At 37.3% G+C, this 25921-nt stretch overlaps 1 protein-coding gene across 1 annotated transcript in view; it reads right to left on the reverse strand.

Moving 5' to 3' along the window:
• LOC116911304 (complement factor H-like) overlaps positions 1-11070 on the reverse strand; it is a 69552-nt gene extending 58482 nt beyond the window's left edge. Inside the window, exon 1 of the mRNA XM_032915218.1 lies at positions 10949-11070. Coding sequence (XP_032771109.1) covers positions 10949-11021 — 73 coding nt within the window. The 5' untranslated portion in view covers positions 11022-11070. The remainder of the gene's footprint in view (positions 1-10948) is intronic.
• Between the last annotated feature and the right edge of the window lie 14851 nt (positions 11071-25921).

Consider the following 25921-nt stretch of genomic DNA (forward strand, 5'->3'; position numbering starts at 1 on the left):
AGCAAATACAGAGGCGAATGCCAGCAGCAAACCACTGAACTGAGAACGGGACCCCCGTTGAAGGAATCAGAGAATGAACTGGAAGAGCTTGAAGGGGCTTGAGACCCCATATGTACAACAATGCCAAGCAACCAGAGCTTCCAGGGACTAAGCCACTACCTAAAGACTATACATGGACTGACCCTGAACTCTGACCTCGTAGGTAGCAATGAATATCCTAGTAAGAGCACCAGTGGAAGGGGAAGCCCTGGGTCCTGCTAAGACTGAACCCCCCAGTGAAATAGACTGTCGGGGGGAGGGCGGCAATGGGGGGAGGGTGGGGAGGGGAACACCCATAAGGAAGGGGGTGAGGGAAGGGGATGTTTGCCCGGAAACCGGGAAAGGGAATAACACTCGAAATGTACATAAGAAATACTCAAGTTAATAAAAAAAAATAATAATCTCATCTCCAAATACGATGATAACAGGAAGAAACAGTCACTATTGCTTAATATCTCTCCACATCAATAGACTCAATTCCCCAATAAAAAGACACAGATTAACCAACTGGATATGTAATGAGGACCCAGCATTTTGCTGCCCATAGGAAACACACCTCAGAGACAAAGACAGACACTACCTCAGAGAAAATGGCTGGGAAACCATTTTTCAAGCAAATGATCTGAAGAAGCAAGCTGGAGTAGCAATTCTAATGTTGAAAAAAATCGATGTTCAACCAGAAGTCATCAAAAAAAAGATAAGGAATGACACTTCATATTCATGAAAGGAAAAATCTAACAAAATCAATTCTCAATCCTAAATATCTATGCTCCAAATACAAAGTCAATTACATACATAAAAGAAATCTTACTAAAGCTCACAGCACACATTGAAACTCACACAATAACAGTAGGAGATTTCAGCACCCAACTCTCACCAATGGAGAGATCATGGAAACAGAAATTAAACAGAAACATAGACAGACTAACAGAAGTCATGAACCAAATGGATTTAACAGATATTTATAGAACATTCTATCCCAAAACAAAAGGATATACCTTCTTCTCACAACCTCATAGTACTTTCTCCAAAATTGACCATATAACCAATAATAAAAATGGCCTCAACAGATACAGAAAGATAGAAATAATCCCATGAGACATATTAGACCACCATGGGCAAAAGCTGGTCTTCAATAACAATAAGGAAAGAATGCCCAAATACACATGGAAGTTGAAAATACTCTACTCAATGATAACCTGGTCAAGGGAAAAATAAAAAAAATAAAAGACTTCTTAAATTTAATGAAAATGAAGGTACAACATATCACAAACTTATGGACACAAAGCAGTGCTAAGAGAAACTCAAAAGCTCTGAGTGCCTGAAAAAGAAAGAAACAGGAGAGGCATATGTCAGCAGCTTGACAGCACACCTAAAAGCTCTAGAACAAAAAGAAGCAAATACACCCAGGAGGAGTAGAAGGCAGGAAATAACCAAACTCAGAGCTGAAATCAACCAAGTAAAATGGAAAGACTATACAAAGAATCAACAGAACCCAAAGCTGGTTCTTTGAGAAAATCAACAAGATAGATAAACCGTTAGTGAAACTAACAAGAGGAGTCAGAGAGTGTGTCCAAATTAACAAAATCAGAAATGAAAAGGGAGACCCAACAACAGACTCAGAGGAAATTCAAAAAAATCATCAGATCCTACTACAAAAGCATATATTCAACAAAACTTGAAAATCTGGAGGAAATGGACAATTTCCTAGACAAATATCAGGTATCAGAATTAAATCAGGAACAGATATACAATTTAAAAAACCCTATAACTCCTAAAGAAATAGAAGCAGTCATTAAAGGTTTCCCAATCAAAAGGAGCCCATGTCCAGATGGGTTCAGTTGAGAATTCTATCAGACCTTCATAGAAGACCTCACAACAATACTATCCAAAATATTCCAGAAAATTGAAACAGAGTGAGGGCTACCGAATTCCTTCTATGAAGCCACAATTACTCTTATAAACCACACAAAGACCCAACAAAGAGATCTTCAGACCAATTTCCCTTATGAATATCGACACAAAAATACTCAACAAAATTCTTGCAAACTGAATCCAAGAACACATCAAAACAATCATCCATCATGATCAAGTAGGCTTCATCTCAGCTATGCAGGGATGGTTTAATATATGGAAAACCATCAACATAATCCACTATATAAACAAACTGAAAGATAAAAACCACATGATCATTTCATTAGATGCTGGGAAAGCATTTCACCCCTTCATGATAAAAGTCCTGGAAAAACACGAATTCAAGGCCCATACCTAAACATAGTAAAAGCCATATACAGCTAACGAGTAGCTAACATTAAACTAAATGGAGAGAAACTTGAAGCAATACCACTAAAATCAGGGACTAGACAAGACTGCCCACTCTCTCCCTACTTATTCAATATAGTTCTCGAATTCCTAGCCAGAGCAATCAGAAAACAAATAGAGATCAAAGAGATGCAGATTGGAAAAGAAGAAGTCAAGATATCACTATTTGCAGATGATATGATAGTATATTTAAGTTCTCTGGTTCCACCAGAGAACTACTAAACCTGACAAACACCTTCAGCAAAGTAGCTGGGAATAAAATTAACTCAAATAAATCAGTAGCCTTCCTCTACACAAAAGAGAAACAAGCCAGGAAAGAAATTAGGGAAACAACACCCTTCATAATAGTCCCAAATAATATAAAATACCTCGGTTTGACTTTAACAAAGCAAGTGAAATATCTGTATGATAAGAACTTCAAGCCTCTGAAGAAAGAAATTGAAGAAGATCTCAGAAGATGGAAAGATCTCCCATGCTCATGGATTGGCAGGATTAATATAGTAAAAATGGCCATTTCACCAAAAGCAATCTACTGATTCAATGCAATTCCCATCAAAATTCCTATCTAATTCTTAAGAGAGTTAGACAGAACAATTTGCAAATTCATCTGGAATAACAAAACATCCGGGATAGGTGAAACTATCCTCAACAATAAAAGGACTTCTGGGGGAACCACTATCTCTTCCCTCAAGCAGTATTACAGAGCAATAGTGATAAAAACTATGTGGTATTCATAGAGAGACAGGCAGATAGACCAGTGGAATAGAATTGAAGACCAAGAAATGAACCCACACACCTATGGTCACTTGATTTTTGACAAAGGAGCCAAAACCATCCAATGGAGAAAAGATAGCATTTTCAGCAAATGGTGCTGGTTCAACTGGAGGTCAGCATCTAGAAGAATGCAGATCGATCCATTCTTTTCATCCTGTACCAAGCTTAAGTCGAAGTGGATCGAGGACCTCCACATCAAACCAGATACTCTCAAACTAATAGAAGAAAAAGAGGGAAGAATCTCAAACACATGGGCACTGGAGAAAATTTCCTGAACAAAACACCAATGTTTTATGCTCTAAGATCAAGAATTGACAAATAGGATCTCATAAAACTACAAAGCTTCTGTAAGGCAAAGGACACTGTTGTTACGACAAAATGCAACCAATAGATGGGGAAAATATCTTTACCAATCCTACAACTGATAGAGGGCTTATATCCAAAATATATAAAGAACTCACAAATTCAGACTGCAGGGAGACAGATAACCCTACTAAAAAATGGGGTTCAGAGCTAAACAAAGAATTCACAGCTGAGGAATGCTGAATGACTGAGAAGCACCTAAAGAAATGTTCAACAAATGGAAATGCAAACTAAAACAACCGTGAGATTCCACCTCACACCAGTCAGAATGGCTAAGATCAAAAACTCAGGTGACAGCAAATGCTGGTGAGGATGTAGAGAAAGAGGAACACTCCTCCATTGTTGGTGCAGACTGGTACAACCATTCTGGAAATCAGTCTGGAGGTTCCTCAGAAAATTGGACATTGAACTACCTGAGGACCCAGGTATACCTCTCTTGGGCAAATACCCAAAAGATGCTCCAACACATAAAAAGACACATGCTCCACTACGTTCATAGCAGCCTTATTTATAATAGCCAGAAGCTGGAAAGAACCCAGATGCCCTTCAACAGAGGAATGGATACAGAAATGTGGTACATCTACACAATGGAATATTACTCAGCTATCAAAAACAATGACTTTATGAAATTCATAGGCAAATGGATGGAACTTGAAAATATCCTCCGGATTGAGATAATCCAATCACAGAAAAACATACATGGTATGCACTCATTGATAATTGGATATTAGCCCAAATGCTCGAATTACCCTAGATGCACAGAACACATGAAATTCAAGAAGGATGACCAAAATGGGAATTCTTCACACCTTCTTTAATGGGGGGACAAGAGTACCCTTGGGAGGGAATAGGGAGGCAAAGTTTAGAACAGAGGCAGAAGGAACACCCATTCAGAGCCTGCCCCACATGTGGCCCATACATATACAGTCACCAAACTAGATAAGATGAATGAAGCAAAGAAGTACAGGCTGACAGGAATTGAATGTAGATCTCTCCTGAGCGACACAGTCAGAATATGGCAAATACATAAGTGAATCCCAGCAGCAAATGACTGAACTGAGAATGGGACCCCTGTTGAAGGATCAGAGAAAGGACTGAAAGAGCTTAGATGGTCTTTAGAGCCCATATGAACAACAATGCCAACCAACCAGAGCTTCCAGGGAAAAAGTCACTACCCAAAGACTATACAAGGTCTTACCCTGGGCTCCAACTGCACAGGTAGCAATGAATGCCCTAGTAAGAGCACCAGTGGAAGGGGAAGCCCTTGGTCCTGGGCCCCAGTGAACAGGTTTCTTGAGGGGAGGGCAGTAATGGGGGGAGGTTTGGGAGGGGAACACCCATATAGGAGGGGAAGTGGAGGGGTTGGGGGATGTTTGCCTGGAGACCGGGAAAGGGAATAACATTTGAAATGTAAATAAGAAATACCCAATTTAATGAAGATGGAAGAAAAAAAGAGACGGGAAGGACACTTTGTACTTATCAAAGGAAAGATCCACCAAGATGATTTTTTAATTCTTCACATCTATACCATAAATGCAAGGGCACCCTGGTTTGTAAAGGAACAGAACTAAACTTAAATATAGTCTCGAACATTTATAGTGGGAGACTTCAGTACTCCTCACCAAAGTATAGGTCATCCAGACAAAAGCTAACAGAAATAACAGAACTAATGAATGCTATTACTTAAATGAACTTAACAGTTATCTACAGAACATTTTATCCGAACAAAAAAGAATATATCTCCTTCTCAGCACCTCATAGAACTTTATATGAAATTGATCATATAGTTGGTCACAAAACAAGTCTTAAGAGATAAAACAAAATTGAAATAACATCCTGCATCCTGTGAGAACACCACTTATTCAAGCTGATAGAAACCACAGAAGTCTTACAAGCTCATGGAAACAGAACAAGTCTCTCCTATATACAAAAAGGGTCAACACAGAAATTAAGAATTTAAAAGTTTTCTAGAATAAAATGAAAATTAAGTCACAACATATTCAAACTAATAGGACACAATGAAACTGGTTCTAAGAGACAAGTTTGTAGTACAGTGTCTAATTTTACAAAAATCACATGGAGCGATATTATACTAGAAACTTAACAACACACCTAAAAAGTTGAGGTTAAAAAGAAGAAATCACATCAAAAGGAAATAATGTCAAGAAGTAAACAATTTCATGATTCATATTTTTCTGACCATCTACTCGGAGATGAAATAAATAAAGAAAACAATACAAAGAATCAATGAAACAAAGAGTTGGTTCTCTAAAATATTAATAAAATTGACAAACCATATCACTTCATCTAAAGGGTAGAGAGAGGATATCCAAATTAAAAGAATCAGTAATGAAAGGGCCAAAATATAGTCATTGATGAAATCCAAAGATTCAGGAAGTCATACTTTAAAAACCTATACTCCATTAAAATGGAATATCTGAAAGAAATGGATAAAAGTTTTAATAGGTACCACTTCCGTTGTTAAATCAGGTTAGATAAGCAATTAAAATAGACCCATAACACATAAGGAAATACAAGCAAACATTTAAAAAAAATCTCAGATCCAGATGGTTTTAGAGCAAAATTCTACCATTCTTTCAAAGAACAATTAATGCCAATACTCTACATTCTATTCCAGAATATAAACACCGAATGAACATTGCTCAATTCATTTGATGAGACAACAGTTATTGTGATACCAAAACCACATAAAGAATAAACAAAGAAAGATAAATGCTGACCAATTCCCCTTATGGACATAGATTTAAAAAATGCTGAATTCAAGAATACATCCAAAATATTATCTACCATGAAGCCGTCAAGTAGGTTTCATCCTAGAGAGACATCCAAGTTCAACATATGAATATCCATAACTATAATAATTATAAAAGCAAACTAAAAGAAAGAAACCATATCATCATCTCATTAGGTGCAAAAGAGGTCTTTGACAAAATTTCAGCACCATGTCATGATAAAATTTTAACACCCTTTCATAATAAGATTCTGGAGCAATTAAGGACAAAGGCAGCTTAAATCAGTGTGATAAGGCAGTTACAGGAAACTCATAATCAGCATCAAGATAAATGGAACAGAAATTGCATTAAAATCTAGACAAGAAAAGGAAGTGCATCGTTTCTCTACCTATTCAATATAGTATTGGAACTTTTTATCTAGATTGATAAGGCAAGTATAAGAAATCAAGGGGATGCACACTGGAAAGGAAGAAGACAAATTATTTATTGTCCTAGATTATGTAATAGCATACATAAATGACCCTAAAATTACACCGGGAAACTTCTGATAAGTACTCTGAGTAAAGTATCTGGATATGAATTTAGCTCACAAAAGCAGCAGGTTTCATATATACAAATGTTACACAAACTGAGAAAGAAGTCAAGGAAACAATACCATTCACAATAGCGTTAAACAATGAAAACTATCTTAGGGTAACTCTATTAAAGCAAGTGAAAGACATATACAATTAAATATAATTTTTAATAAAGAAATGTCTTTCAAGAAAGAAATTGAATAAGGTACCAGAAGACTGAAAGAATTCACACGCTCATTGACTGGTAGTATTGGCATCCTACCAAAAGCAATATACAGATTCAATGTAATCACCATCTAAGTTCTAATATAATTTTTCTCACATCCTAAAAGTTAAATGTGGAATATATTCACTCATATGAGGGCAATAGTCGTTAAGAAAATTATCAAGCTATAATTCATAGGAACAAAGAATAGAGGAAAGGACTGGGGAGGGGGGATACATGAATCTCCTTGGGAAAGGGAAGTAAAATAGATTCTATAGTTGAATATTGGGGCAGAGCTACAAGAACATGATTTGAGGGGGTAGAATTCAAGGAGAGACAACTAGGATTGAGGAGCATTTAAGGGGCTGCATGAAAATTTTATTGCACTGTAATCTTCCTAAAATATATGAAGTCGTTCTTAATGAAGTCTCCAAATAATGAATAAGATGGACTCTCAACCAGCCATCTCTTTTAAACCAATAAAGCTTCCAATACAGGGATTGGTGTACATCCAATTAAGTTATTGGACAAATGGGTCTTACAAAAATCACTTAAAAATCCAGGATGTTGCCAAAACATTAACTTACTCTCCACAAACTGGTAAGTTCCCATTTGTGAAGTAAACATCTACCCAACTCATTAAACACTGAGAGGATAAGCTGGTGCATGCATAAAACCTTTCTTCCCTATGTTCTAGCGACCTCAGTAGAGAAAAGTACACTGCAATCTACCAAAAGAGAAACCAATGCTACCAAAGGTGGCACTGGGCTTGTTAAGGTAACAAATCAATGCCTGATTTGACTTAAGGCCCACTCTGAGAGATGAATCCCATACCCATTATTGCTTGCATGACCAAGAAACAGAGATTAAAGTCTAAAGAGGATAAATCCAAATACTACTTGGCTTAAAAAAGAAGAAGAAATTATTCCTAATGCTATTCTACTATATTGGTCAATCAATACCTTATTCAGGCATGAGCAGAGAGGTTTGTTCCTATATCAGGTATGAACAATTAGACTTACCTAGCACTAGATATTCACACACACACACACACACACACACACACACACACACACACACACACACACACACACACACACACACAGAAACACATGCATGGGAATGTGGAGGGGAGGCAGGTAAGAATGGGGTGAAAGAGATACCTGGGGACACTGGGCTCTAAATAGGGTCTATCCATAAAATCCCTTTCCTCAGAACTCAGGAAAGACCCTGTGAGAGGAAGAAGGAGTATAAAGAGGCAAAGGGAATGCAGGACTCCAGAAGAACAAGATCTTCCAAATCAACTGAGTAAATCTTATATGAGCTCATGGAGAACAAAGCATCAATCATAGACTCTAGATGGTCCTGTGTGTGTGTGTGTGTGTGTGTGTGTGTGTGTGTGTGTGTGTATGTGTGTGAGTGTATGTGTGTGTGTGTGTGTGTGTGTATTTCACTTAGTGTTTTTATTTGGTTATGTCTTAGAAACCTACTCTGTTTTTTTTTTGTTTTGTTTTGTTTTGTTTTACAGAAAGAGAGTGGATCTGGTGGTCAGTGGAGCAAGGGAGAAAATCGGAGGTATGGAGGTAGAGGAAACTTGTTTTTTTTTTATATTTTTAATTTAATGTATATGAGTACACTGTCACTGTCTTCAGACACACCAGAAGAGGGTATCAGATCCCATTACAGATGGTTATGAACCACCATATGTTTTCTGGGAATTGAACTCAGGACCTCTGGAAGAGCATAGTCAGAGCTCTTAACCGCTAAGCCATCTCTGCAGCCCCATGGAACTTGTAGTCAGGATATATTGCATGAGAAAGGAATATACACCATAAAAGAGAAAAAATCAGATAGATAGATATATAGGTAGATAGATAGATAGATAGATAGATAGATAGATAGATAGATAGATAGATAGATGATGGATTGATAGATGGATTGATAGATGGATGGATAGATGGATGGATAGATGGATGGATGAATAAATAGATAAATAGAAAATAGATAAATAGTAGGAAGACGACAAAACACCAACTTGGCTGCTGATAATAACCCGAAGAAATAAGTGACATAAGCTATTTTATGGCAGCCAGCTGGAGTTCAAAAGGACAGCACTATGTCCCATTGCATGAGGCTTCCACTTAAAAACCAAAAATTACAGAAAGGTAACCTCTTCAACTTTGCTAGCAGATATCCCCAGAAACTGAGGAAGCACGTTCAGGCAGTTAACCAGAGTTTGCCATCTGGCTTCCCAGGAATAACAGAAAAAAGAACTGAAATATTAGCCATAACAAATTTATGGGGAGCTGGAGGTGAGAAACACAACTGGAAACTAGTTTCTTGTATCTACTTTTCTAGTCACTTTCTGCGGGAAGTTGAGAGAACTTGATTTGATCATGTGATGTCTAATGTTGTTTCTGTTCTATTACTTAGAAGTATCATTGAAGAGGACTTTTAGGGGGGAAGGTCAGATAGATGCCATAAGTTAACTAACACAGAGGATCGATGTTGTACATCTTAGTGCCTGAAATAATGTTCTGTCTTTCTGTCTGTCTGTCAGTCATCTGTTTACCTACTTCTTCTTTATTACTTGTTCTTTTGCTTTTTTTTGCTGTATAATTTGCAAACTCACTCATTCAAAAGGAAAAGTGTGACTATTTTCTCCAAACAGAATATTAGACACACAAATTGAATATCAGACAAAGCATGTTGAAAGGACAAAGTAGACTGTGTTTAAGAAAAGACATATATGTCTATTGATATAGATATATACATGCAATAAAAATTAGAAAAAATAGAGATCCTGACTCAGAGAACAAAGAGTGAACTACAGGACGTTTTAGTATGAAAGAGAAAAGCAATGTAATTGTTTTATAATCTTAAAAGTATAAAAGTACAAAACAAAGCAAAAAATTTTCTGTCATTTGTCAGGAAGGACTTTTCTCTCATTGGATGACTTTTTCTGTAACTGCAATTGAAAGAAAAATGTCATAGTACAAGAAAATGAGCTTAAATCTCTGAAATAATGATACAAGAATGAGAAAGTGTGGATCTTAAAAACAAATGCAATATAAAGACTGAAGAGTTACATAAATAGCCCCTCATTACTGTGGAAACATCAGCAAGCAACGAAGAGCAAAATAAAAACTTCATGAAACCAGAGTTAGGCCTAAACTCCAAAATCCTACTCCTTCTTTAAAGCATGATTTGCCATTCCATGGGTATAGTGCCTTTATGAAATACTGAGGAGGGCTGTTAAATCCTCTTCAGAAATAAAGTTAATACGATGGTAACATAATCTCCTACTTACTACATACATTGGAGAGATCAGAAAAGAGCACCTTGTTAGCATTTTGTTGACTTGTTTACAAAAAGCAGTAGTCTTTGTTGTCTTATTAAAGATAGTTCAATTCGATGTAATATAACTTGATTGAAATAGGAAAAGTTACTATGTTTAATGACTATGAAGTTAAAACATACCCAATGTGTGAAGATGAAATCAACCCCACACAGACCCAGAGATATTTAGTCTGTTGCGTACTTTGTCCTGTTTATTTAGGTGCAATTTCATTTTGAAAATTCTTCCTGTTACATGTATTATTTAGACATTTTCAAAATGAATTTTGTTTTCCTCTCTAAGTTATATTTTAGAGGCTATTCACACTCTTCAGATTAGAGAACTGAGAAAACCACATTTTATTCAGTTTTTCTCTGTTATTGCTTATCAGAAACTATTTCTGTAAATAGATTGTTTTTACTGTTAATATGTGTTCTGTTTTTACTTAAAATACTCTATAGTTTATTTTCTATTAATCATGTTTTATCAGACTTAAAATAAATTTTAAAATTCTCATATACATATAGGAGTTAAATATATTTGGCTAGAAAATTCATGATTCAAACCTGTTTTCACTTACCTTCCCCTTTAGCAGTAGAAAGTGATGTGATTAGGAGAATATTTGCTAAGAGCCATATTCTATAGAACCTCATCTTCTAAAGACTAAGACTCCAGGTGTGGTGGTGCTTCTGGGAAACTGATCATTGGTGCTGTGCATGACATTGAATTTCAGTGTATGACTAGCATCCAGTTCGGTAAACATCAAAGTTCAAATGAGAAGGACAAAACAAACAATAATCAGTGATTTCACAATAATACTCTAAGTTAATTATTTACATTTATTAAACAATATATTATTATTCAATTTTTCGTGCCAGTGTCTTAGTCCAATTGTGATTCAGAAAGGAAGACGAGAGAATACATTTCTTTGGCCTTCTAATTGGCATGATAGTGGGTTAGAAGAGTTGGTTGCTTTTCTTCTTTGTAAACTTACATGGCCACATCTGGTACAATGAATGCTTGTCCTCAGGTAGGAATTTTGCAGTTTAGGGTCATCTGGGCTATGTCATGTGGAATACACTGTTTAGACTTATCTTTCTCTTGGGGCCAACAAAGTGTCATAGAAACAGTCCTTGATATCTTGAGTTTTATTAGACAACCGTGACCACCAACTCAAAAGAGTGCTTTTCTTATCTAGTATTGTGTTTGTTAGATGGTTTTGGTTTTAGATATGTGCATTCATATGTAGAATTGTATGTACACAGACACACACACACACACACACACACACACACACACACACACGCACACACACTCAACACACTATTTTGGGTGAGGAGTTAATAATATGATTCCTTATGACATTCCCATGCCTATTTACTGCTCTTTCAATATCATTCTTCTCGTATTTTTCTCCTCCCACTTCCCTGAGTATGTCCCCCTCTCCTCTTCCCTATTTCTCCCGTTGAATTATTTGTATTCTGCTATCCATCCTTCTGTTGCTCACCCACCCTACTACTCGAGCTATTATCTATAGTTCCCTTTCTGGTTTCTGCAGTTCCTTCAGTATATAGGCTCACCTGGAAAGATTTGGAGCTAGGAGTCTCCAATAAGAGAGACCATGTGAAGTTTGTCTTTATGGGTCTGAGTTACTACACTTCGTATGATCTTTTCTGGTTCAGCCATTTACCTTAAAAGTTTATGTTTTTACCTTTCTTTACAGCTGAGTGGTATTCCAAAGTGTATATGTCAAGCATTTTCATGATCATTATTTGAAGGACCTTGAGGTTGTTTGCATTCATTCTTTGTTATCAGCAGAGCATCAAGGAACAGACATGAGCAAGTATATATGGGTTAAGGTGTCAACTGTTTGGCATATGTCAAGGCATGGTATTGCTACATCATGAGGTAGATTTATTTTAGGCATAGTGAGGATTCTCTGTCTTTTTGACTTCCTTTGTGGCTGCATCAATTTGCAATATTACAAAAGTCACATGAGGTTCCCTTGTCTCCCCTCCTCCAGCATTTGTTGTCAGGGTTTTCCTGCTGTTTTAGTATTGGTGCTGGTTGTTGCTCTTTGCAATGCTGACAGAATCACGTGAAATCTCAGTGTTGTTTTGATGTACATTTTTCTAACTAGGGTTCAAGATCCTTTTTTGAGAACTTTATTAGCCATTTTTCTTCTTTTATCTCTTTGTCTTTTATTACTCTTCTTTCATTCAATACATCCCAACAACACCCTTCTCTGCCTCCACTCCTTCCAGTTCACCTTCCACCTCCCATTTCCCCAGATCCCCTGGTCTTCCATTTTCCTTGAAAAAGGAACAGGTATCCCAAAAATATCAACCAAACACATCATAACAAGATGCAATCAAACTTGACATAAGTACTTTCATTTTTTTTATTCTGTGCACGCTCTGTGCAGATCTCGGACATGTTTTTGAATGGGACATTTATTTTTGTTTTGTTTATTCTTTGTTTCTTGAGTTATTTTTGTTTTGGATATTAATCTCCCTCCATTTGTAGGCTTTCTCTTTATCCTGTTGATTGTTTCTTGGGCTTCGCAAAGCTTTTTCGACTTTACAAGTCCCTCATGTCAAGTGTTGAATTTAAATATTGTACAAATGGAGTCATGTTCAGAAAGTCCTTTCACACAGCTCTATCATGTAGGACATTTCCTATCACTTTGTCTAGACATGAAAATGTTTCAGGTTTTAGGCTTAGGTCTTGATGCATTTGGACCTAGTGTTTGAGTAAGGTGCTAGGTTTCAGAATTTTCACAATATCTTTCTAAGGCCTCTGTCTCTCATGCTCATTATTAAGAAGTCAGGAGTTATTTTAATATCTCTGCCTCTATGTGTGAGTGAATCTTTTTACCTTTCAATTTTAAAATTCTCTCTGTAATCTGCACATTTTGTGGTTTGGTTATTAGACATCATGAGGAATTTCTTTTCCTGGAACTATATTTTTTTCCTGTAAGACTATTGTGCTAGTTAAGCATCTCTTTCTTTATATTAGGAGACATTTTCTTTTGTGTTTTGTAAAGAATATTATCTTCTTTTGATAACTAGTCATACAGAAAATTTTGGATACTGTATATATTGTGCCTGGATTTTTATTTCTTTTTAATTTTTTTTTTAGAATTAATATTTCCTTTGACTGGACTTTCCATTTCTTCTACCTTGTCTACGAGACCTGAAATTTTCCCTTTTTCCTGTTCATTTTCATTTTAAGTTTTATTTCAGTTTGTTGCTTTGTTTAAATCTATCTCTCTGTTAAATTCTACTTTCATATGTAGATTTATTTTAGCATTTTTCCTTAACTGTGTTTTATTTTTGCTGTCTTAATTTAGTCACTTATTCATATCTTTTAAAAGAAACTTCAACATATTCATAATTGCCAGTTTAAAGGCCTTGTTTTATGTTTCAGCTAAATTGCTGCTCTTGGGGCCTGCTACAATTGGGCTGTTGTCTTCTGGAAGAAGCATATGGCCTTGTTTATTCATATTAGGATATTTTTCTAGGATATAAGCATCTTGTTTTGTGCCAGTGGAATTGCTTCTTGTTTAACCCCACCCTGGTGCAGGACTGAGGCACATCCTTTCCCATGGGACTACGGGTTTGTCTATCTTGGTCATGTTTCTAAAAGAATCAGCTGTTTGTTTTGCTGATTCTTTAGGTCATTCTCTTTGTTTCTAATTGATTGATTTCAGCCCTGAGTTTATTTCCCTGCCATTTAATCTCGCTAAATCCATTTTCTTCTTTTTTCTTCTAGCATTTTCACGTATACTTTTCATGTGTTAGTATGAGAATTCTCTAATTTTGAAGGCCTTTAGTGCTATGAACGCTCCTCTTAGTGATACTTTCATTGTGTATGATAAATTTAGGTGTGTTGTATCCACATTTTATTGAATTGTAGAAAAATTCAAGAGCAACAAACAGGACAGGTAACTTGAATTGCTGATTTCTCCATGTTGGAACTGATCAGAACTGCCTTAAATATAAAAATGTCTTCAGCCAAAACTTCAGTTGAAAATAATAATAAATTTTGTTGGCTATGGAATTCTTAAAATTCATGCTGCCATACCTCATATGACATAAAATGTTAGTTGTCTTTCACCTTCTCAACCAGGAGCAAAACTTCATCATAACCACCAAACTAATAACTATATACATTTTGGTAATTAAAACAATTCAAATCAATTAAGGCAATGTAAACAAATATCATTATCTATGGAGACAGTGGTTTTAAACTATCTTTTGCCTTATTCTTATACTAGATCAAGGCCTCAGTTTCTACTGTCTGAGATAAGGTTATTCTCCCTATGTCCTACTCTTGACTTGCAATTTAAGATCAAAAGTTTGAATTTACTTATTCATCTATGTTTACTTAAATATTCCCTGCTATGAAGAATAATATTCTTTCTTATTTAACTTCTTATCTTTTCCCATGTATTTAACTTCAATTACATTCCCTTCTCTTTCTGGATTAGCCTATTTCCAGGCTCTAACTTTGTTATACTGGGTTAAGCAATTTGAGAATTCCTGTGTAGACCACATTGGAAGAAACTGAGAGCTGTCCTGGCATAGACCTTTTCAAATTTCTTTTGAAGCATTATTCTCACTCATTCTATTCTATCTCCGTGTCTCCATTCTGTTTCCTAGATTTGAGATCAAAGGCCTGGATTTCTTCATTCCATTTATATTTAAAAACACTGCCAAGAGGATGGGGAGGGGAACACCCATAAAGAAGAGGAGGGGGAGGGATTAGGGGGATGTTTGCCCGGAAACCGGGAAAGGGAATAACAGTCGAAATGTATATAAGAAATACTCAAGTTAATAAAAAAAAAGAAGAAGAAAGATAATAATAAATGCATATAAATTTTCTTTATGTTAAAATAGTTTTACTCAAAACAATTACCATTATACTCCTTCTATCCTTAAAAACAAATCAAATTTCATTCATCTCTATCCTTTGATTATCTGCTTGTTGGAGGGAGCCAGCCTCTACTCTTTGCTTCTGTCTCTCTTCTGAGCAGCTTGGGGGTTGGGGGGGGGGTTGTTGCAAAGCATTGGTTCCCAGTATCTCCAAGTTCAAATTCTCTGAGGCAGCCAGAGGCCTTTCATAAGGGCCAGGGGTAAATCCATTCTACATGCTGTGCGGCTTTGTTCTAGTTCAGAACCTGCACAGATTTGGGAGGAACCTCATTGTCCCCACTTCCTCCTATTCTCATGTCATGGTGTGTGTTTTTCATTTATGGCCTTCAACTCTTATCCAAAGTGAGTACAAGCCTAACACGTTGAGTGCAATCTGTTCTGGCAATTTATTGATCTGATCTACGTTGCCAGCAGGTGCATATACCTCCTCTATACCTGGATTCATGAATGAAAGACACATATATGCTGGCTTATTTTTAATATGCCCTAAGCAGCTCAATGCTTGGACACTTCCAAATCTCCCTGCTGCTACCACACTTTCTTCTCCAATATTTCTGAATTATTACCTACTAAAATCTATATTCTAACTTGGTCACCTGGACCCACTTGGGCATCCCTCTCTGGCTATGCTCTCCAGGTTCCTTCACATGGTTGTGCTTTCTCGCTTACCCATCTCTCAAGCGTAATCTTTCTACTTTCCTGTCATGGAGATTCTAAAACCTCCTCCTCCTGTTAGTGCCTTGCCAGGAAGTATAAAGACCTGCCTCTCTCTCTCTGCTCAGTCATTGGTTTCTGGTCATTTATTTATTTATTTGTGTGAAGAGACCCACAGCATCTGTATGTGCAAATTCCTAGATGATTTTGGGAACAAAATGATCACAAATAGCACAATTTATGATGTCGTTGTTTTTCATACCTCAATAGTGTTCCATTGTGTAGGTGTGCCACTTATTCTTTATCCATTCTTCAGTTGAGGGACATCTAGGTTGTTTCTTGTTTCTGGCTATTATTAATAAAACTGCTATGAATGTAGTTGAACAAGTGTCTTTGTGTGATGTTGGAGCATATTTTTGGGTATATGCCCAGGAGTGGTATAGCTTGTTCTTGAGGTAGAACTATTTTTAGTTTTCTGAGAAACTCTATCACTTTTGATTAATTTTGGTTGAAAGTTTATTTTATTAGAAAATAGAATGGATACTGCAACTTGCTTCTTGGGTCTGTTTACTTGGAAAACCATTTTCCAGCCCAGAGATATCAACAAAAGACCTAACCTAAGAATAATAGGAACAGAAGAAGGTGAAGCATCCCAGATCTAAGGCCTAGAAAATATCTTCATCAAAATCTTAGGACAAAACTTTCAAAACCCGAAGAAAGAGATGCTTATAAACATACAAAAAGCTTATTGAACATCAATTAGACTGGACCAGAAAAGAAAATTTCCTGAAGATATAAAAATTAAAGCATAAAATCTACAGAAGAAAGAAAGACTTTTAAGATCTACAAGTGAAAAGGGGGCAGGCAACATATAAAGGCAGACCTTCCAGAATTACACAGGATTTCTCAACAGAGACTCTAAGAGCTAGAAGAGCTTGTACAGATATCTTGCAATCTTCTAAAAAGAAACCACAAGTGCCATCATAGACTACTGCGTCCCGCAAACTCTCCATAACCATAGATGTTGAAAACCAGTTATTTCAATACAAATTCAAATTCCAACAATATCTACTAATAATTCCAGCACTGAAGACAATACTAGAAGGAAAATTCCAAGCCAAGAAGGATAACTGTATCCAAGAAAACAGAGGATGTTAAAATTCCATTTCAGCAAAAACAAAAATACACACACACACACACACACACAAACACACATACAAACACACAGGTATACAGACACTAACACCACCAACATGAAAATAGCAGGAAATATCAATCACTAGTTATTACTCTTGCTCAATACCAAAGGCCTCAGTTACCCAGTAAAAGGGTGGCAGCTCCTTCTAGCCTACATCAGCACCCAGATCAAAGGCCATAGCCCTCCAGACCCAAAATCTGCCCTGAAAGGGCTGGTCTCCAAGGAGGACTCTCACTCCTAAGGCAACAGGTAATACACCACGTTTGCTCCACTAACTGTCCGAAGAGGGATCCACCAGGAGTACACAGGGCACAGGAACTGCTGAGCCTCCTGAAACAGGATCCTTCTGGTCTCCATATGCACTAAGATCTAAGGCAGTCCTACAGCCTTCTGATCACAACGCCAGCCTGGAGAGAGCTAGTCTCCCAGGAGTCCTCTCACTCCAAAGATCACAAATTCACAAACACAGAGGAGGGGCAAGCTCCAGTCAGAGACAGGAAGATGAAGTAACATCAGATAAGCAGACGGAAAGAGGCGAGCACAAGAACCTAGGCAACAGAAACCAAGTAACGGGGCATCATCGGGACCCAGTTCTCCCACCACATGAGATACTGGATACCTCAACACACCAGCAAAGCAGGATTTGGATTTAAAATCAAATCTTACAATGATGATAGGGGACTTTGAGAAGGACATAAATAATTATGTTAAAGAAATACACAAAAAGACAGATAAGCAAGTAAAAGCCTTTAAGTAGGATACATAAAAATATCTTAAAGAGTTACAGGAAAACACAACCAAACAGATGAAGGAATTGAATGAAATCATCTAGAATCTAAAATAGAAATAGGAACAATAAAGAAAGCACAAAGGGAGACAACCCTGGAGATAGCAATCCCAGGAAAGAGGTCGGGTGTCACAGCATCACCAACAGAATACAAGAGATACAAGAGAGAATCTCAGGGGAAGAAGATGCCATTGAAAACATTGACACAACCTTCAAATAAAATATAAAATGCAAAAAGTCTCTAGCCCAAAGCATCCAGGAATCCTGGACACAATGAAAAGACCAAGTCAAAGAATGATAGGTCTAGAAGAGAGCAAAAATTCACAAATTAAAGGGTCAGTAAATATCTTCAACAAAATTATAGAAGAAAACTTTCCTAACCTAAAGAAAGAGTTGCCAATGAACACACCAGACCCCCAAAGAACTCAAATAGATTGGACCAGAAAAGAAATTCCTCCAGTCACATAATAGCCAAAACAGCAAATGCACAAAACAAAGAAAGAATATTAAAAGAAATAAGAAAAAAAGGTCAAGTAGCATATAAAAGCAGGCCTATCAGAATTACACCAAACTTTTCAATGGAGACTATAAAGCCAGAAGATCCTGGACAGATGTCATATAGACCCTAAGTGAACACAAATGCCATCGCAGGTTACTATATCCAGCAAAACTCTCCATTACCATAGATGAAGAAACCAAAATATTCCACAAGAAAACAAAATTTGTACCATATCTTCCCACAAATCCAGCCCTGCAAAGGATAATACATAGAAAACTCCAATATAAAGAAGGAAACTACACCATACAAAAAGCAAGAAAGTAGAAAGTAATTTCATTCAACAATACCAAAATAAGATAACCACACAACCATAATTCCAATTCCAACAACAAAAAATAACAGGAAACAGCAATTACTGTTCCTTAATATCTCTTAACATCAATGGACTAGGTTCCCCACAAAATAACATAAACTAACAGGCTATATATGTAAATAGGATGCAGCATTTTGCTGCATGCAGTAAACATGCTTCTGACAAAAAACAGACACTACCTCAGGGGGAAAAATAGTTAAAAAATTTTCCAAGCTAATGGTTCAAAGAAACAAGCTGGAGTAGCCATTCTAATATCAAATAAAGTAGACTTTTAGCCAAAAGTTATCAAAAAAATAAGGAAGAACACTTCATACTCATCAAAGAAAATACTACTGAGATGAACTCTCAATTCTGAATATCTATGCTCCTAATGCAAGGGCACCCACATTCATACAAGAAACTTTAGTAATGTTCAAAGCATACACTGCACCTCACACAGTAATGTTAGGAGACTTGAACACCTTCTCTCTTCAATGGAAAGATCATGGAAACAGAAACTAAACAGAGACACAGGGAAACTAACAGAAATTATGAACCAAATGGATTTAACAGATATTTACAGAACATTTCATCCTAAAACAAAAGAATATGACTTCTCAGCACCTCATGGTAACTTCTCAAAAATTGACCGTGTAATGGGTCAAAAACTGGCATCAAAAGATGCAAGAAGGGGTTGGGGATTTAGTTCAGTGGTAGAGCGCTTGCCTAACAAGCGCAAGGCCCTGGGTTCGGTCCCCAGCTCCGAAAAAAAGAAAAGGAAAAAAAAAAGAAAAAAAAGAAAAAAGAAAAAAAAAAGATGCAAGAAGATGGAAATAATCCCATGAATCTTCACAGATTATGATGGATTAAGGCTGGTGTTCAATAACAACAAAAACAACAGAAAGCTCCCATAACATGGAAGCTCAATAATGTTCTTATCAATGATAACGTGGTCAAGAAAGAAGGAAAGAAAGAAAATAAATACTTTTTAGAATTTAATGAAAATGAAGGCACAATATACCCAAATTTATGATATACAATGAAAGCAGTGCAAAGAGGAAAATACATACTTCTGAGGGCCTCCATAAAACAAAGTGAAGAGAGCATACACTAACAGCTTGGCAACACAAATGAAAGCTCAAGAAGAAAAAGAATATAGGAATATAATCAGGAATTAATCAAACTCAGAGATGAAATCAACTAAGTAGAAACAAAAAGAACTATACAAAGAATCAACAAAACCAGTAGCTGATTCTTTAAGAATATCAGCAAGATAGATAAACCCTTACCCAGACTATACAGAGAGCACAGAGAGGGTATGCAAGTTAATAAAATCAGCAATGAAAAGTGAGACATAACAGAAAATGAGGAAAATCAAAACATTATCATATCACTACAAAAGCCTATAACTAACAAAACTGGAAAATCTGGAAGAAATGTATACTTTTCTACACCGATACTAGGTCCCAAAGTTTAATCAGGACCAGAAAAACCATCTAAACACTCCCATAACCCCAGAAGAAATAGAAACAGTAATTATAAATCTCCCAAACAAACAAACTAAAATCAGAGACTAGACAAGGCTGCCCACTCTCTCCCTACCTGTTCAATATAGTCCAGGAAGTCCTAGCTAGAGCAATTAAATAAAAAAAAAGAGGTCAAAGGAATAAAAATTGGAATGGAAGAAGTCTAAATATCACTATTTGCAAATGATAGAATAGTATAATTACATGACCCAAAAAATATCAACAGAGTACTCCTAAACCTGATAAACAACTTCAGCAAGTTGGATGAATATAAAATAAGTCAAACAAATCAGTAGCCTTCCTCTACTCAAAGGATAACCAGGCTGAGAAAGAAATTCAGGAAATGACACTATTCACAATAGTCACAAATAATATAAAATAAATTGGTGTGACTCTAGCCAAACAAGTGAAAGATATATGAAAAGAACTTCAAGTCTCTGAAGAAAGAAATTTAAGAAGATCTCAGTAAATGAAATCATCTTCCATGCACATATATTGGCAGGATTAATATAGTAAAAAATTCCATTTTGCCCAAACTAATCTGCAGATTCAATGCAATTTGCATTAAAATTTCTACTTAATTCTTCATAGAATTAGAGAGATCAATTTGCAAATTCATTTGGAATAACAAAAATCTCAGGATAAGGAAAAAAATCTCAACAAAAAAAGAACTTCTCTGGGAATCACCATCCCTGGCCTCAAGCTGTATTACAGAGCAATAGTGATAAAAACTGCATGGTATTGGTACAGAGACAGGCAGATAGATCAATGGAATAGAAGTAAAAACCCAGAAATGAACTTTATTGTCACTTGATCTTTGACAAAAGAGCTAAAACCACCCAATGGAAAAAAGGTAATATTTTCAACAAGCCGTGCTAGTTCAACTGTTGGACAGCACAGAGAAGAACTCAAATCGATCCTTTCTCCTTGTACAAAGCTAAAGACTAAGTGAATATAAGACCTCCACATAAAACCAGATACAGCAAATTAATAGAACAGAAAGTGGGGGAAAGCCTCAAACAAATAGGCACAATGGAAAATTTCTTGAACAAAACACCAATGATTTATGCTCTAAGATCAAGAATTCACAAAAGGGACCTCATAAAAACACAAAGCTTCTGAAAGTCAAAGGACACTGTCATTAGGACTAAATGGCAACCAACAGATTGGGAACAAAAATCTTTACAAACCCTACATCTGAAAGAGGGTTAATAGCCAATATATTCAAAGACCTCAAGAAATTAGATTCCAAAGAATCAAATAACCCTATTAAGAAATGTGGTGCAATTCTGGAATCAGTCTGGAGGTTCCTCAGAAAATTGGACATTGCATTACCTGAGGACCCAGCTATACCTCTCTATGGAGCATATACCCAAAAGATGCCCCAACATATGACAAAGACACGTGCTCCACTATGTTCATAGCAGCTTATTTATAATAGCCAGAAGCTGGAAAGAACCCAGATGCCCTTCAACAGAGGAATGGATACAGAAAAAAAATGTGGTACATCTACACAATGGAATACTACAGAGCTATCAAAAACAATGACTTTATGAAATTTATAGGCAAATGGATGGAACTGGAAAATATCATCCTGAGCGAGGTAACCCAATCACAGAAATTCACACATGGTATGCACTCATTATGAGTGGATATTAGCCCAAGGATTAATATAGTAAAAATGGCCATTTTACCAAAAGCAATCTACAGATTTAATGCAATCCCCATCAAAATACCAACCCAATTCTTCAAAGAGTTAGACAGAACAATTTGCAAATTCATCTGGAATAACAAAAAACCCAGGATAGCTAAAACTATCCTCAACAATAAAAGGACTTCAGGGGGAATCACTATCCCTGAACTCAAGGAGTATTACAGAGCAATAGTGATAAAAACTGCATGGTATTGGTACAGAGACAGGCAGATAGACCAATGGAATAGAATTGAAGACCCAGAAATGAACCCACACACCTATGGTCACTTGATTTTTGACAAAGGAGCCCAAACCATCCAATGGAAAAAAGATAGCATTTTCAGCAAATGGTGCTGGTTCAACTGGAGGTCAACATGTAGAAGAATGCAGATCGATCCATGCTTATCACCCTGTACAAAGCTTAAGTCCAAGTGGATCAAGGACCTCCACATCAAACCAGACACACTCAAACTAATAGAAGAAAAACTAGGGAAGCATCTGGAACACATGGGCACTGGAAAAAAGTTTCCTAAACAAAACACCAATGGCTTATGCTCTAAGATCAAGAATCGACAATTGGGATCTCATAAAACTGCAAAGCTTCTGTAAGGCAAAGGACACTGTGGTTAGGACAAAACGGCAACCAACAGATTGGGAAAAGATCTGTACCAATCCTACAACAGATAGAGGCCTTATATCCAAAATATACAAAGAACTCAAAAAGTTAGACCGCAGGGAGACAAATAACCCTATTAAAAAATGGGGTTCAGAGCTAAACAAAGAATTCACAGCTGAGGAATGCTGAATGGCTGAGAAACACCTAAAGAAATGTTCAACATCTTTAGTCATAAGGGAAATGCAAATCAAAACAACCCTGAGATTTCACCTCACACCAGTGAGAATGGCTAAGATCAAAAACTCAGGTGACAGCAGATGCTGGCAAGGATGCAGAGAAAAGAGGAACACTCCTCCATTGTTGGTGGGATTGCAGACTGGTACAACCATTCTGGAAATCAGTCTGGAGGTTCCTCAGAAAATTGGACATTGAACTGCCTGAGGATCCAGCTATACCTCTCTTGGGCATATACCCAAAAGATGCCCCAACATATAAAAAGACACGTGCTCCACTATGTTCATCGCAGCCTTATTTATAATAGCCAGAAGCTGGAAAGAACCCAGATGCCCTTCAACAGAGGAATGGATACAGAAAATGTGGTACATCTACACAATGGAATATTACTCAGCTATCAAAAAACAACGACTTTTATGAAATTAAATGAGGCAAATGGTTGGAACTGGAAAATATCATCCTGAGTGAGGTAACCCAATCACAGAAAGACATACATGGTATGCACTCATTGATAAGTGGCTATTAGCCCAAATGCTTGAATTACCCTAGATGCCTAGAACAAATGAAACTCAAGACGGATGATCAAAATGTGAATGCTTCCTCCTTCTTTAAAAAGGGAACAAGAATACCCTTGGCAGGGAAGAGAGAGGCAAAGATTAAAACAGAGACTGAAGGGACACCCATTCAGAGCCTGCCCCACATGTGGCCCATACATATACAGCCACCCAATTAGACAAGATGGATGAAGCAAAGAAGTGCAGACCGACAGGAGCCGGATGTAGATCTCTCCTGAGAGACACAGCCAGAATACAGCAAATACAGAGGCGAATGTCAGCAGCAAACCACTGAACTGAGAATAGGACCCCCGTTGAAGGAATCAGAGAAAGAACTGGAAGAGCTTGAAGGGGCTGAGACCCCATATGTACAACAATGCCAAGCAACCAGAGCTTCCAGGGACTAAGCCACTACCTAAAGACTATACATGGACTGACCCTGGACTCTGACCTCATAGGTAGCAATGAATATCCTAGTAAGAGCACCAGTGGAAGGGGGAAGCCCTGGGTCCTGCTAAGACTGAACCCCCCAGTGAACTAGACTGTTGGGGGAGGGCGGCAATGGGGGGAGGGTGGGGAGGGGAACACCCATAAGGAAGGGGAGAGGGGAGGGGGATGTTTGCCCGGAAACCGGGAAAGGAAATAACACTCAAAATGTATATAAGAAATACTCAAGTTAATAAAAAAATAATAATAATAATAAAAAAAAAGAAACTCAAGAAGGATTATCAAAATGAGGATGCTTCACTCCTTCTTCAAAAGGGCAACAAGAATACCCTTGGGAGGGAATAGCCAGCCAAAGTTTAGAACAGAGGCAGAAGGAACACCCATTCAGAGCCTGCCCCACATGTGGCCCATACATATACAGCCACCAAATTAGATAAGATGGATGAAGCAAAGTAGTGCAGGCCAAAAGGAACCGGATGTAGATCACTCCTGAGAGACTGCCAGAATACAGCAAATACATAGGCGAATGCCAGCAGCAAACCACTGAACTGAGAATGGGACTCCGTTGAAGGAATCAGAAAAGGATTGAAAGAGCTTGAAGGTACTTGGGACCCCACATGAACAACAATGCCAACAACCAGAGCTTCCAGGGACTAAGCCACTACCCATGGACTGACCCTGGGCTCTGACTGCATAAGTAGCAATGACTAGCCTAATAAGGGCAACAGTGGATGGGAAGCTCTTGGTGCTGACAAGACTGAACCCCCATTGAATGGGATTGTTGGGGGGACAGTGGTAATGGGGAGAGGATAGGGAGGGCAACACCCATATAGAAGGGGAAGGGGAGGAGTTAGGGGGATGTTGGCCTGGAAACCAGGAAAGGGAATATTTGAAATGTAAATAAGAAATCCCCAATTTAATAAAGATGGGGGGAGAAAAGAAATGTGATACAGAGTTAAACAAAAAAAATTCTCAGCTGAGGAATATTGAATGGCTAAGAAGCACCTAAAGTAATGTTCAACATCCTTAGTTATCAGGAAAATGCAAATCAAAACAATGCTGAGATTCCACCTCATAACAGTCAGAATGGCTAAGATCTAAAATTCAAATGACAACAGATGCTGACAAGGATGTGAAGAAAGAAACACTCCTCCATTGTAGGTGGCATTGCAAGCTGGTAAAACCACTCTGAAAATCAGTCTGGAGGTTCCTCAGAAAATTGAAAATAGTATTACCTGAGGACCCAGCTATTCCAGTCCTGGGCATATACCCAAATGATTCTCCAACATATAACAAGGACACATGCTCCACTATGTTCATAGCAGCCTTGTTTATAATAGCCAGTAACTGGAAAGGACCCAGATGTCCTTCAACAGAGGAATGGATACAAAATGTGGTACATTTACACAATGGATATTAAAAACAATGGCTTCATGAAATTCATAGGCAAATGGATAGAACTACAAAATATTATCCTGAGTTTGGTAACACAACAACAACAACAATAACAACAACAATGCACATTGTATGCATTCACTGATAAGTGCATATTAACCCAAATGCTCAGATTACCCAAGATTCAATCCACAAACCACATGAAGCTCAAGAAGAAAGATGACCAGTGTGTGGATGCTTCAATCCTTCTTAGAAGGGGGAACAAATTATGAAAGGGAAGAAATACAGGAACAAATAGTGGAGTAGGAACTGAAGGAAAGGTTATTCATAGACTACTCCACCTGGGGTTCCATCCCATGTGGTGCTACCAAACCTAGTTACTATTGCTGATGCCAAGAAATGCTTGTTGACAGGAGCCTGGTATGGATGTCTCCTGTGAGGCTCTGCCAGAGCCTTACTGATACAGATAGGAATGCTTGCAGTTAACTATTGGAATGACCATAGAGATCCCAATGGAGGGATCCCAATGGAGGAGCTACAGAAAGTATTGAAAGAGCTGAATGGGTTTGCAACCCCACAGGAAAAAACAACAGTTTCAACCAACCAGTCCTCCAGGGCTCTCGAGGATTAAACCACCGACAAAAGTGTACTCATAGGACCC

This window comes from Rattus rattus, chromosome 10 (genome assembly GCF_011064425.1).
Source record: "Rattus rattus isolate New Zealand chromosome 10, Rrattus_CSIRO_v1, whole genome shotgun sequence".
In the NCBI taxonomy this organism is placed as follows: domain Eukaryota; kingdom Metazoa; phylum Chordata; class Mammalia; order Rodentia; family Muridae; genus Rattus; species Rattus rattus.